The sequence below is a fragment of the Durio zibethinus genome, chromosome 10 (genome assembly GCF_047325235.1).
Source record: "Durio zibethinus cultivar Kanyao isolate XHJ-2024 chromosome 10, ASM4732523v1, whole genome shotgun sequence".
In the NCBI taxonomy this organism is placed as follows: domain Eukaryota; kingdom Viridiplantae; phylum Streptophyta; class Magnoliopsida; order Malvales; family Malvaceae; genus Durio; species Durio zibethinus.
This window is the reverse complement of record NC_143171.1, coordinates 1,732,122-1,746,364: the sequence shown is the minus strand read 5'-3', so window position 1 is coordinate 1,746,364 and position 14,243 is coordinate 1,732,122. Positions and strand designations below refer to the sequence as shown.

Genomic DNA, 14,243 nt, shown 5'->3' with positions numbered 1-14,243 from the left:
TCTATTTTGTCCCTTTTGACATCTGGTATATGAACATAGCAAACATAACCAAATATTCTAAGATGTTTAACTGAAAGCTTTACTTCATGCCATACTTCATAAGGAATTTTGCCTTGCAATGCTCTTGTAGGTAATATATTCAACAAATAAATTGAGGTATTGATTGCCTCAGCCCAAAATTTTTTAGGCAGGTTCTTTTCAAATAGTAGACACCTCGCCATTTTCATGACTGTTCTATTTTTCCTTTCGCTCACATTATTTTGTTAAAGAGTGTAATGAATAGTCCATTGATATTCAATCCCAACTTGCTCAAAGAACTTGTTAAACTCTCCTAAAGTGTACTTAGCTCTATTATCAGACCTGAGTTTCATAATTTGACAGCTAGCTTGCTTTTAACCAAGACTTAAATTTTTGAAATGTAATAAACACCTCTAATTTTTGCTTCAAGAAAAACACCCAACACATCCTTGTAAAGTCATCAATAAATAATAGAAAGTATTTGCTATCATTCAAAGATGGTGTCTTTATTGGACCACATGCATTAGTATGCACTAACTGTAACTTTTTTAAGCTTTCTAGTTTGCTTTGGGTGTAAATGGCAGCTTTCTTTACTTACTATATTGACATACAGCACATATATTATTTTTATTATGTATGCTAGGCAAATTCTGAACTAAGTTATTCATAAACATGTTTATCAAAGTTGAATAACTAAAGTTACCTAGCCTTTTGTGCCACAAATCAAAATCATCTACTACACTAGAATAAACATGCATTTCTATTTGTTTGCACTCAATTGGGAAACTTTTTTGTTTCATCTTGACTGACATCAATTCACAATCAAATGGATCAAATATGATGAATGACATGTTTTTAAAATGTAGGACATAAACCCTTTTAAGTATTTGTCCTACACTCAAAAGGCTTTGACTAATTTCAGGCAAAAATAGTACATCAGAAATGAGTTTCGTACTTAAAGAAGTCTCTATTGCAACAACACATTTTTCTTTGACATCAACATATTCCCCATTGCCAATCTTCACTTTTAAAATGTAAGAGTTGTCCATCTCTTTGAAGATGCTAGCATCATGGGTCATGTGATGGGTGCAATCACTGTCTATCAACCAAGTTTCTTTGCTGCTATTAGCTACATAACATATAACAACAAAAAGCCTTTCCTCATCTTCTTCATGGTTTTTAGTAACTTGAGCTTGTGTTTCTTACTAGTTTGCTTTGTTTTTACAAACCTTTTCCACATGACCAAGCTGGTTACATGCTTTATATTTAACTCCAGGCCTAAACCAGTAGTAATTTCCAGTGTGATTTTTCTTTTTGTAGTGAGGACAAGGTGAATACATTCCTCTCTTATCTCCCTCATTATTGCCATCTATTTTTTTTTCCATTTTTTTTACTATAGATTGCTTCCTGCCTTCATTGTTACCTGTATGTTTTTCCTTAAGCCTAGCTTGAAAGGCTCCTTCTGATGCTTCTTCAAATTTGATAGCTCTTTTTTGCTCCAAAGCTTGAAAAGCATTCACAACTTTTGCCAAAGTAAGCTTAGACAAATCTCTTGAATCTTTCAAAAAGGAAAACTTGGTTTCAAACTTCTCAGGAACACTTACAAGCACCTTTTCAACAATCTTTTTATCTAACAATTCTTCTCCATGCAGCCTTAGTTGGTTAACCACCTTCATGAGTCTGTCAGAATACTCATTGACAGTCTCAATGTCTTTCATCTTTAGAACCTTAAACTCCCTCCATAAATTGAGCACTTGAATTTGCCTTGTTTTGTCACTCCGATGGAACTCCTCCTTAAGTTTGTCCCATGCTTCTTTGGTTGTTTCATTATTCTTGTGAAAATCACATCTGACATAGTTGAGTGGATGCAGGACAAAGCTTTGTATCTTTTGGAAACCTTCTCACTATGTTGCTTAATTTGAGTAATTGTTGGATTTGCTTTTAAGAGTGATGGATCTCTCCTTATTTTCACTACTTCCCACAAATCAAATGCTCTCAAATATGATTTCATTTTTACTAACCAAATGGGATAATTTTCTCCTATAAAAACATGAGGTGATGGGTTTGCAAAACTACTAGAAGCCATACCGTAGGTTCTAATGGTTTTAAGGTTTTGAAGAAAGAAATTTTTCTGGTTTGCAATTTAACTTACAGCCCTTAAAATCACTTCTAATGCTTTGATACCAGGTTATGATATTGAGAAAGAAAAATGCAATGAACACCGTAGAGAGCAAAACAAAGGATATGAGCTAGAAACACACTCTAGTACTTCATTTCATTATCATATAATTTATACATAAACATTAGATGTAGTAGTTAAGATATGTCTCCTTGTTTCAAAGGAGTTTCACATGTTTTTTTACTAAATTCAACTAACACCATTACAAGATTTCGAAAAGTTAACATTATTGATAGACAACTTTCAAAAGCTATTATCCTGAAAATCTCAAAGTCTACCAAGGGGCAACAATTTAGAAGTCAAAAGGAGTTGTTAGAGGAATCAAATTCAATACCATTTCTATATATTAGAAGTGCATGAATTAGATTCCATGCAGCATAAAACAATTGAAGGGGCAAAGAAGCAGGGAACGAACATAAGTCCATGTCATCAAATTCATCTCTTTTTTCCTCTCCATTAACTTGGACAAAGTATACTAGAGCATACTTTTGAACTTATTATAATATCTAGACTTGCCAGTTAGTAATGAACCTACTGTGACAAGGAATTTCCCACATCAATCACAAAACGGTATTTGACATCAGATTTAGCAAGCCTTTCCATGGCTGTGTTGATATCTTCCATCCGAATCAGCTCAATGTCTGCTGCAATATTGTGCTTGGCACAAAAGTCTAGCATCTCCTGTGTTTCTTTCATCCCTCCAATATCACTTCCTCCAACTAGCTTCCGTCCTGTGAACAAAAAAATGGTTAGAAACTGGCTGGTACTCTAGGCAAGTTCACAGCAGTGGAGATCACCTTGAATACCAATGGAATCTATTATCATATTTCCTATTTTTCCCCTCAGTGATCTTAAATGGAGAAATATTTCTTGTTTCATTGAATGATAGAGGGAGCATTAATTAGAAGATAGAAGCTGAAATTCGAAATAAAGATTTTTTGCATGTTGAACACATATCATAACTTATGAGGTCTATAAAGAGGGAGGCTTACCCAAAACTAAAGGAAAAATAGGCAATTCAAGTGGCTTATCAGGCAATCCCACTGTGACCAATTTTCCATTCACCTTCAGCAAGCTAAGCAGTGGAAGCAGGGGATGAACTGCAGACACTGTGTCAATGATATAGTCCATGGTACCAATAGCTGCCTGCAAAGAGTAAGAACAAACTGGATTACAATATTATAAACATCAAAGTTCTTTGTAATAACTTAACTGAGTGTGCTGACTTTGGTAGAGAATAAGAAGACTATAATAACATCCAAATGTTTTCAGAGCTAGAAAGAAAATCCATGTATGACATCAAGCACTAGTAAGATGAAGCACAATCCAGACTCGTTCAATGCTATGAACCACAGTAAACTATTTAGCCACAATCCAACTTGCCTCAGTGGTGTATGATTAAATTGTTCAAATTCAAACTTAGGAATCAAGAGAACCTTAGTTCATCTAATTCTCTCGATGTTAATTTATCACATACCTTCATTTTTGCAGGATCACTGGAAACAAGGAATGAGTCAGCACCAAGTCTATTGATTGCTTCAGACTCCTTCTTTGGAGAGCTACTAATGACAGTAACTTTCAGCCCAAAGGCCTTACCAATCTTCACAGCTACATGACCAAGTCCACCAAGTCCTGCAACACCCAAATGCTTGCCTGCCTCAGTCATTCCATAATATTTCATTGGGCTGTACACTGTAATCCCAGCACATAATAGTGGTGCACCCGCGTCCATTGGCAAGTTATCAGGAATCCGAAGCACATAGCGCTGGTCAACCACGATCATATCTGAATAACCACCATAAGTTTTTGTCCCATCCGGATAATGAGAGTTATAGGTAAATATCATACGAGGGCAGTAGTTCTCCAGGTCCTGCTGGCAGCATTCACAGGTCTTGCAGGAGCTAACCATAACCCCAACCCCCACCCGGTCGCCCACTTTGAATTTCGTCACATTATTCCCAACGTTTGTTGCAACACCAACAAGTTCGTGCCTGCAGAGCGACAACAGCGTGCATTTTTTATGAAGTTCCCTGCAAAATGTGCTTGGAAGATACCAATGTCTACCAGACCAACTACTCTACTCTACGAATGATTTAATTAGCAACTTAATTGAACAGTTTCAAATCAGTTCTTGCCACTTCAAAATTATAGAAAAAAATATATATACATAGACATCCACAATATTTACTAGACAGATATATAGTTAGCTGCTGCTCTCAGGCTTGTTTGGTCAGCTCATCTCTGTTTTATTTGGAGGGAAATGAATTCTAGAAAAATTGGAGGATTCCGAAAACTGCTGATCCTGTTACTGCTCTCATAAAGGAAGCTATTAAACTCAGGCTTTGCAACATCCAGTTTGTTACAACTCTGCAAAATCTAACAGCGAGCCACTATTAGGGACTGCATCAGTTTATTTCAGTTTAATTTCTGTCTTCTGTGATCATTTTGTTTTTCCTTGGTTTGCCGCATGTCTTTTGGTTTTGGAAGCCTGGTTTGTTTTGTAGCAGGACTCCTGCTTTCTTTGGACGAATAGAAATAGCATTTATCCAAGAAAAGGTTACTCTTAGATAGCAACAACAAGAAGAATTTAGAGGTAATATTGCAGAAGATCAGTAATGCATTGGTAGGATACCAAGTATAAACAGATCCAAGGAATTGCTCTGGGCAATCTTAACATCTGCATGTTTACATGAAGTGAATGCTTTTAATACTGGAATATACACTCAGTTATGCCAGCTTTGGAACATTGACCTCGCTAGCATTGGATCATTAAATCTATCCTGGTAAAATGGAAGTTTGAAACATGGGGAGAGTATTGATAAAATAGTGGTCATTTAGCAGTATTCCACTACCAAAACACAAACTGATCTGGACCAGTGAATGCACTTTTTACAACAACAAGCCAAAACCTGAACCAGTAAATGCACACTGCTACTTAAATATGCTCATGGATAAAAATGCTCAGGGGTTACATAACCCTAAAAGATATTTAAAAACCTTTTATTCTAGGACGTTGCTCTTCCTAATACCCTGCACTAGATATAATTACAAAGACAGATTACTTATGATCAGCCATGTCCTTTCAGAAATAATACATAGTCATCTAGCAACATATCAGAGCAGATTAAGCCTCGCCACATTCAAACACATTAATTGTTAGTTCGTTCAGTTCGCATATATTAGCCTCATAATTAGCAATTGCTAGAGATAAATTAAAGACACATCATTATCATGAGAATATTCATGTTCATATGAGATAAGTGTCATACCCAGGAATAACAGGGTAATGGGTGAAACCCCATTCATTTCTAACAGTATGCAGATCTGAATGGCAAACTCCACAGTAAAGAATTTTTAAAGTGACATCATCATCACCATTTTCCCTGGAAAAATTTAAAACAACCATCATCACCCAAATTATACAAAAGTAAAGATTGAAATAAATTTATTAATCAATGGTGATCATTATACAATGTTTAACAAACGAATTTCTTCAATCTTTTTTCAAACACCAAGTTTAGTGCTGATCATTAGACCTGTTTAGTACCGTCCATAGAATTTCTCAAATCTCTCTACCAACAAGTTGAGCTTAAATCTTATTACTGTGGTTTTACCATAGAATTAATATTATTATACTCGTTATTTCTGTCAGGTAAATGGTAAAAAGTCAGAAAAAGTGGCAGCCGCTAGTGATCCGAATGTGAGACAAAATCTTTGCTTGTAAATTTTGTATTATGTACACTCAATACTTTCAGATTCAGATCAATTAGCGCATCACTTTCTGTAATTTAATTTGCAAGAAATTTCAATAAACAGCGGCAAAAATTTATAATTGTTGGTGCTAATTATGGGATTCATACGACCACATTATGGAAAACTTTGACATGAATAATAAAATAAAGTTGGATGCAACTGGTCGAACGCCGCATGTTGTAGTCATAGATGAGATAACCCAGGAGGGTTATTTTATGAATTTACTTCGAACAACCCATGTTAAAGTCATAAATGAGATAATCTAGAGGAGGTTTTTTATCAATTTATATTTAATATATTTTTAATATAAAAATTTTATATATTATTAGTGAATGAGATAATGATATTTTATTAATAAATAAATATTAACTCCTAAAATAAATAAAAAAATTATTCATTAATTAAGTGTTTTCGTATGATTCATTTCAGGAAAGTGATATTATTATTTTTTTTATTATAGATAAAATGCAAACTTGATCAATGTTTAATAGTGACGAAGCAAAATGGATTTTTTTTTAAAAAAAAATATTTAGAGAGATGGAAAAAAAAGATTATATTTTCAAGAGCTACAGTTAAGAAAACGGGGAAATAGATCCCTCCATCATCATGGCTCCATGGTTAGCCAATCCATGAGCTACTTCTTCATTGACCCTTCTGTTTACATGATTTTTCCATTTTGTTTGTTTTATCTGTTGACATGATAAAACGTGTACAAATAAATTTAATAAAAGTCAAATGATAATCTAAACCACTAATACTGGATTTATTTATTAAATGATCCCAAAGCTTCATCTTTTCATATTCCTTATATATATATTCTCTAAATCACCAGTCATGTTTATATTCATTGAGGAAATCTTACATTATTTTTAGTTAAAAAATAAAAATAAAACTCAACTACACACACGTGAACACTTGCCAAAAAGTTCATTGAAAAAATCAAATATAGAAACTAGAAAAAAAAAATTGTTTTAAGAGGAAGAAGAAGTTACAAGATACGTAGTATATATACCTTCTGGAGAAATTGAAAGGGGAGAGGATTCCCGAGCTATCAGTAGCAGCCCAACCAAAAGCCTTTTGTGAATGCTCTTTCGACATTTCCTATTGCTCTCTCTCTTTTTCTTCTGCTGTTTTGTTTGATGAGTTTTGATGGGTGGAAACCAAATGACCGATTGGGATAATATATATACACAGGAGGAGACAGCCAACGTCTACGTGGTTTACAGTGGCTTCTTTAACCCTGTTTACGTACTCTCTTCCCTTTGTCTTACCTTTTCTTTTTCTTTTTCTTTTTCAAATATATTCCCTTTTTTATAGAACTACCTTCGAAGATTTTGATGAGATAAACTACTGTATTTAGTATTTGACCAAATTTGTGAAAGGCAGAGCAGAAAAGGCAGCTTTGATTGTCATCTTTTTGCTGTTGTTCAATTATTTGCTTCCTTTCTAGGAATGGCCATTAAACTATCCTGATAAAGGGGCAGATGAAATCTTAAATGCTGCTTTGAAGGCTTATAATTGCTCCACAGATCTAATAATTTCACTGCTTTTATTGTCACATGGGTAAGGAAAATGTTTTGTGCATTAATATTTTTTTTTAGAAAAAAGAAAACTGGTCTCACTTTAAATGGAATAGTTGGTATTTTGATGAGTGGTAGGTTTTGCAAACAAAATAGTACATTAATTGAAATTTATAGTGTGTTTGGATTGAGGGGAGAGGAAGAAAAAGAATGTAAAGTAAAGAAATGTAAAGGAAATAAATTTTTTTTAATAAATTTTTAATTTAAAAGAAATATGAAAATCTTGGTTTTTCTTATAAATTCAATTTTTTTAATATCTTAATTTGAAAAAAAAGTTAAAAAAAAAAGTTGAAAAAATTTTTTTTATAAAAAGATTATTATATTTATTTTTTTTATTAATACTAAAAATTTAAACAAAAAAACCTAAACAAATCACAATCATCCTATAATTTTTTCAAAACCATCTCTTTTTTCAAGTAAATTTCATATATATCTTCTAATATATAAATTTTTTATAATTTTTTAGTGATTTAATTTTGATGAATGGTTGAATATAAATAAATATATTTTTTCGATTTGTAAAATATCAAACTAGCTTAAAATTTATCAATGCATGTTTGTAGAACATATTTCGGTTTCACTTGATTAAAAATAATTGATATAGCAACAATTATAAGATCAAACAAGATAGCAAATATATCATGATCTAAAAATGCTTTCAAATCACAAGCAATGAAAAATTATAATTAAAAAAATTATTATAATGAATTATTTCCTTTCTTTTTTATTCTTTATCAAAACAATAGTTGTTAAAATTTTTTTCCTTAATTTCTTTTATTAATTTTAATTATCCAAACATAACATTAAAGTTTAACTCAAATAATTATTTTCTATATTTTCAGTCTACCACTTCTCTTATCAGAATTTAACTGTCTTAGTCTGCAGTTTTTTCTGCGATTTTAAAGACACTCACCTTGCTGCACTAGGACCAAAATGAGTCGCGGAATGGGCAGAAGTCAATTTTAAGGTGTAAAATGCGTTGGTCGAATACACTGGAAAGGCTATATTAGAGAATGAAATAAGATGAACCTGTATGTGCCCTCAGGATGATAATAAATGTTAAAACATTGATGATATTTCCTGAAGTTTATTTGGCTCTCTAGAAAATTATCATGCTACAAGAGAAAGCAAATTGCATAACAACATGCTACAGGAATTGCGTTTAGTAACAAGGAATACAGGAGAGGAAGGAAATCTAGCACAATCCCGGATCTGAATCAGCAAAACTTACTCTTGGCACTGATAGATATAATAATTGCATAAACTATTATGTAACTTTCAACCACTTTGAAGGCCCAAAAATTTCTCCAGCATAGCTTGAATGTTGTACCTAAACTAATATAAGTGAAAAGTAAATATAAGAATTACCCAAACGCATGCAAAAAATGCAGAATGAATCATTTTCCCTTCTTTAATATCGTGAGACCATTCACGCCTCCGTTTTTGACTCACTTGATTTGCTCAAGCTACCTAATATTCCATTAATGAACTTATCCCTGTCACTCCCCGCTGAGTCTGCAACAAAAGAATAGTTCTTTTGTGACCTTTTCCTCTTTCCATGGTCCTCCAAAGAAGTTTTTGTCTTCATGCCTACTCCAGCAGCATCAGATGGCTTCAGATGGTATTCAGAACAATCAACCAAGCCCTCTGACTTCTCTGAAGTATCCTTTCTATCGTCACCTTCCTTGCTACTGTACCATGAATCAAGGATTTGCAACAATGAGCTCTCTTCCTCATCTATTCCTAGCTTCTGTTGGTGTCCTGATTGCACTAAAGTTGAGATTTCCCCTTCAGAATCTGAAATTTCATCATCTGAGAGAGAAGGTTCATAGTCAGGATATGTCATTTTTGTTTCCTCTGTTCTTTTGCTCCCTAATACTGATTGCACTTCCTTTCTGTTTGAACTTGTGTTGGAAACAGGTCCTAGTTCATCCCATGCAGAGTCAAAATCATCATCCTTTATTGATGCGTCAGGCAATTCACAAGCTGTGTTCCCTAATGCATGACTGGTATTTTCTCGAATGTTAGGAAAAGCAGTTTCCAGGCCAGAATTGTCTGGAACCATACTTGCAGGAATTATGTAGGAAGACTCTATTTTAATCCCAGGCATTATCTCTAGCAGGGATGCCAACCTTTTGTAACCAAGCCTTTGTATATCAAGAGGATAACCATACCTCTCAAGGAAAAGTTTCCTGAAATTGGCCATATTATATCCTTCAGGGTGTTCCTTTAGTATCACTTTCACAAGTTTTTTACAGTCGGTCAATATCTCACATCTAGAATGATCCGATGATTTCTGATTGATGATGGTAGATGAAACTTCAGAATGAAGCATATTCTGCAAAATTTTCTCTCCTTCCTCTTTTGGCTGCAAGTTTGCCTGTGACGAAGCATGCATAAAGATTGATCTCAACCCATTTGCAGCATGTGAGCGACCCAAATCTGGACTCTTCTCAGCAGCCCTAATGATCCTGAAACGTGGCATTTGGGAGGGGCATTCTTCAATCCATTTCTTATTGGATATTAACAAATCAACCAATTGAAGAAGATCGGTGTTACTGAGAGATCTAAGAGCCAACGGTCCTTCCTTCAGCAGATTTTCTGCCATCTCTTCCCTGCAAAAGTTTAACAATCACTAAGACATGAATTTGTTTAAAACTCCTTCACATTTTAAGTTGGAACTCAAATTTCCAATTCAATATATTGATTCTGAAACTGCAACAGATTTGCAATTTGAAATAAAATTTGCAGAAATCCAGTGTTTGATCTTCGTATATATTGAATTATGAAAATTGTCGGCTCATTGGAAAAGAGAAAACAGAAAATGGCCACTTTTGATATTCTACTATCTTTTGCATGTAGATACACAGTCCACCATCAACCAACATATAAAAAATAAATGTTGAGGACACATGGACATCTATTCTACCATCGTTTGCGTGTGTTGGTACATGCATGGACAGTAAACAGTAACCCCTGAAGAACTAAATGTAAAAAAAAAAAAAAAAAGGGCCAAGTTCCTAAGTTTGTATATCTCTTTTCTTTTCTGTAAAAAATCGTGAGCATATGCAAAATACAATAATATAAACAAAGCAACCACAACATATGACTAAAGTCAGCAAATCTGTGTTGTTCAACAATTTAACAAAAGTCAATGCTATTCTGGATTCCATCATGAAGGACGGCATACATATAAAAAGCTACAAACTAAGGAAGGAAACAAGCAAACTAACAGATTTTTACCAGCAAGTCATGTGGTAAAACTAGAGGGAAAGAATTAGCAACCTGGTCCTAGACTGTGTGACGAGCAATGATCCCCTAGGTGAGTCCATTATGATTTCCATGTCTTTCCAGAAGGAACCCTGAGTAAAAACCTCATGCTTTAAAGAATTAGTGTTTATTTGGTTGTTCTTTTCGCAGGATTGGTCACTTGATGCCCTAGAGTCTTGGCTACTTCTCCAAAATTTACACCAGTTGGCAATCCGATTAAATAAACCTGACTTCTTTCCAGAGTGGTTTTCACCTGCTTCAGCACTTGCTTTACTGTCAACAGTTGAGCCATTACTTGATGAAGAAACAGTCACTGGATAAGCAACCTCACATGACTTTTCCTCAGACTCTTCATTCATTCCTTCCCTCTCAGAGCTAACCCCAGCGCATTTTTTCTGGGTTTTGTTATTTTGTTTCACAGAGCTACCTTCAGAATCACCATGTTTTTCAGGAAGGTCATGACTTTTTACCTTAGAATTGCCATTGCTACCACCAAGCCATCTTTTCCAAACTTTCCTAAAGAAACTTACATCAGATGCAGAATCTTTTTCCAGCATAGGAGCCCGATGACTCTCAGTTACCTGATCATTGGATGCTTCAGCGATCTTCTGGCCAACTGGAAGGGCCTGTTGGACTTCCTCTGGAGCCTTTTCTGCATTTACTTTAACAAGATTATCAGTTTCTGCAGGGGTTTGTTGTACCTTTCTTGAAGCAACTCCAGCATTAACTTCAGGGGAATCATGCAACCTGGACTTAACATTTAGAGCACCACCAACTGACCTGTCATCCCCACTTGATCTAGAAGAAAAAGTGAGCCCATCTCCATTTCTACAGACAGGTCCTGCAGATAAACATGGACTAGTCTCAGATAGTTCACAAGCTTTTGGGGCAATTCCACGTATAAAAAACTGACCATCACGCTCAAACCGAAGCCTCAAAATGTGTGGCATGGATAAAAGAAAGCGGGAGAACTTTTTATACCCATAAAAGTCTTTATCAAGGCCAACCTTACTTCTGGTCAACTCAGAACGAAGGTCTGAAATGGAAATTCCCTTCGGGTAAGAGTTCAAAATCTGATGAATCTGCTTTGTAACTGTCTCTGGAACTGGCCAAGGCTTAGAATCAGAACCCTCACATACTTCTTTAGTCCGTGGACATGCTGGTTGTTCAACTAAAAATGGGTCTTCCAGAGGCACCTTGTAATGGCCATACCAAGAACCATATGGACCATCAGGAGGTTGATTATAGTGCTTTCCAGTCAGGTTCTCCTCTTTGAGCAGTGCATTCCAATTCCACATGATACTGGCAGCACTGCAAAGAACACTAGGAGCAGAATCTGGACTAGCAAGCAATACGTTATAGTTGTTCATCCGTAATTTATGCAAAACACTAGCGAAGTCCCTGTCACCAGAGATTAAAAAAAGATGTGCTGGAGGAGGATTTTGGGAAATCCAATACATAAGGTCAACCAGAAGTGATCTATCAGCACTGTTCTTTCGACCTGCATTTGTGGCACATTTACATGGTAAAATAACATAAACTGAGACAATTGACTGGAGATTAGAAAGGAAAGGAAAAAAGAACATACAAGACCTGCAATCCATATTCGCTCCCAAAATCATTTGTGTCATGGTGACACTTCATAATAGCTCCCTACCCCCTCCCCATTCCCAACTAGGTCTTTCAACATAAAAAAGAAAGTGTCTTCTTAAAGATACAACCAATTAATTAAATTGTTGTGAAATGGTAACAACAGCTAGATTGTCGTTTACTCCTTGGTTACAGGTGAAGGCCTGAAGGGCCATAAAGCTAATGTTATTTGAAGATTAGGGTGCTTTTTTGATAAACAGAAACATTAAGTATTGAACTTTTACCATAACTTTGCTTCCATAAGTAAAAAGCAACACATATGTTCCAATAAAAAGGTAAGTAATATTTTTGAATAATTAAGTTTAAACATTTGTTACATTTTAGTTATTTTCTCTTTTCTAATGAAATATATTTTGCTTCCATAAACCACTAAATTACTCCATAAAAATCCCAATATTACACTTCAATCTTGATTACAAACAATCTCTAGATTACACAATAAAAAAACAAAATAAAAAATAAAATAAAACCACAGAACAAACTATATATAAAAAAGAACCCTTTTGCCAGCTTAAGAAACAAAAACATACCATTGGGAACATGAGAAAGGTTAACCCCAGTAGAAGAAAGTGCCTCCTGATTAGTTCTTGAGAGTTGTAAAATGTCTCCGAAAGCCGTAATCTGAACAGGACCCTTAATTCCATTAGCCCTGAGAGCGGCAGTGATCATATGAGCAATCTTAAACACATTGACACCTGCAGGCAGATTGCAGTTCTCAAAATCCCACCAAACCGAAACCTTAACGTGTCGTGACTCCTCCTCGTGGCGCCGCCACAAAGGATGAGAATGGGCAGGCTGAGCCTGGGAAGTGGAGAAATGGGAAACGAAGATTGAGAGTGAATATAAGGGTGCAGAAGAGGAAAAGGAAAGAAGGTTTCTCAGAGGGAAGGGTTTAAGGCTCATTGTTAATGGGAAAATGGGGTTTTTTTTCATTCCAAAGGTTTTGATTTTCTTGGAAAATTTTGGAGGACGGTGGTGACTGGTCAGGAAGACAAAGCGAGGGTTTTAGGAAAACCCCTTTTTTTTAATTAAAAAAAAAAAACACTTTTATTTAGCATTGTTAAATTCAGAGTTGGTCTGGGTTTATTGATGTGAATCGATCTAGGCCTCCTCTAAGGAAATGCACTGTGATTGTTGGGCTTGGTTTGCTGTTGGGTCTTGGGTTTTTTTGATGTTTCCTATCTTACCAATATATCAACCTCATCGTGTTTTGTTTTCTAATAGGTTTCGATTGATATTTATAAGAAGTAAATGTAATAATCTGTTTTACTTTACAATTTGCAAAGAGTGGGAATTTCTCTATGCATTGATTCGTCATGCTTTTGAAGGCCTTTAAAACTGACACAATCATAAAACCTACGTGTTTGGAATCACACAAATTTCTTTGAATCCCATTATGTTTAAAGAAAAAAAAAATGTTTAAAGAAGGGATGAAAGAAAAACCAATAAAAGGGATTCGGAGGAATTTAAATCTCACTTTATAAAAAAAATTAAGTACAATTTTAGTTTTTGTTTGGAGCTCCTTGGTCCCCCTCTTTGTGTCTATGATGCTTCTTTTAAACTAATATCAATGTTTGCATTTCATCAAGGAAAATATTATTTAAATATGTATGTGCATAAATGAAACAGTATAAAATTGGGAGACTGATACTTTTTCAACTTCATTGATCCATTTTTTTTATATTTATTATTTTTACCTCAATTAAGCATTGATATATAATTAGGTTGTTTTGGTAAAGAAAAGTTTAAGTGAAAAGAGGTTATTCCATTTCAAAATTAAAGCATATCATAAA

The 14,243-nt window shown here is 34.6% G+C and overlaps 3 protein-coding genes across 3 annotated transcripts; all 3 read right to left on the bottom strand.

Annotated features, from left to right (window-relative positions):
- Positions 1 to 263: 263 nt before the first annotated feature.
- LOC149516323 (uncharacterized) lies at positions 264 to 1,736 on the bottom strand. Its single transcript, XM_089766235.1, has 3 exons — positions 1,244 to 1,736; positions 691 to 1,147; positions 264 to 360 (listed from the first exon to the last, which is right to left on the bottom strand). Exons 1-3 carry the CDS (start codon positions 1,734 to 1,736, stop codon positions 264 to 266), a joined length of 1,047 nt encoding a protein of 348 aa, XP_089622361.1.
- Positions 1,737 to 2,264: 528 nt separating this feature from the next.
- LOC111292267 (putative cinnamyl alcohol dehydrogenase 9) lies at positions 2,265 to 7,120 on the bottom strand. Its single transcript, XM_089766349.1, has 5 exons — positions 6,963 to 7,120; positions 5,467 to 5,580; positions 3,675 to 4,188; positions 3,190 to 3,343; positions 2,265 to 2,928 (listed from the first exon to the last, which is right to left on the bottom strand). Exons 1-5 carry the CDS (start codon positions 7,046 to 7,048, stop codon positions 2,729 to 2,731), a joined length of 1,068 nt encoding a protein of 355 aa, XP_089622475.1. The 5' UTR covers positions 7,049 to 7,120; the 3' UTR covers positions 2,265 to 2,728.
- Positions 7,121 to 8,577: 1,457 nt separating this feature from the next.
- LOC111292304 (uncharacterized) lies at positions 8,578 to 13,508 on the bottom strand. The gene is made up of 3 exons (XM_022884601.2): positions 12,981 to 13,508; positions 10,816 to 12,301; positions 8,578 to 10,145 (listed from the first exon to the last, which is right to left on the bottom strand). The coding sequence occupies exons 1-3, from the start codon at positions 13,381 to 13,383 to the stop codon at positions 8,960 to 8,962; spliced, it is 3,075 nt and encodes a 1,024-aa protein (XP_022740336.2). The 5' UTR covers positions 13,384 to 13,508; the 3' UTR covers positions 8,578 to 8,959.
- Positions 13,509 to 14,243: the final 735 nt, after the last annotated feature.

Bases quoted from the DNA above. Each gene is read 5' to 3' on its own strand.
- LOC149516323 (XM_089766235.1), bottom strand. From the start codon at position 1,736: ATGAAAGACATTGAGACTGTCAATGAGTATTCTGACAGACTCATGAAG. The intron at 1,148-1,243 runs GTAAAAACAAAG...TATGTTATGTAG, and splicing joins TGGTCATGTGGAAAAGGTTT to CTAATAGCAGCAAAGAAACT. The intron at 361-690 runs GTTTATGAATAA...TATGAAACTCAG, and splicing joins TATTCAACTTTGATAAACAT to GTCTGATAATAGAGCTAAGT.
- LOC111292267 (XM_089766349.1), bottom strand. From the start codon at position 7,048: ATGTCGAAAGAGCATTCACAAAAGGCTTTTGGTTGGGCTGCTACTGAT. The intron at 4,189-5,466 runs GTATGACACTTA...GTCGCTCTGCAG, and splicing joins CATTACCCTGTTATTCCTGG to GCACGAACTTGTTGGTGTTG. The intron at 3,344-3,674 runs GTATGTGATAAA...TACTCTTTGCAG, and splicing joins GTGATCCTGCAAAAATGAAG to GCAGCTATTGGTACCATGGA.
- LOC111292304 (XM_022884601.2), bottom strand. From the start codon at position 13,383: ATGAAAAAAAACCCCATTTTCCCATTAACAATGAGCCTTAAACCCTTC. The intron at 12,302-12,980 runs GTATGTTTTTGT...CCACAAATGCAG, and splicing joins CCTTTCTCATGTTCCCAATG to GTCGAAAGAACAGTGCTGAT. The intron at 10,146-10,815 runs GTTGCTAATTCT...AAACTTTTGCAG, and splicing joins GTCACACAGTCTAGGACCAG to GGAAGAGATGGCAGAAAATC.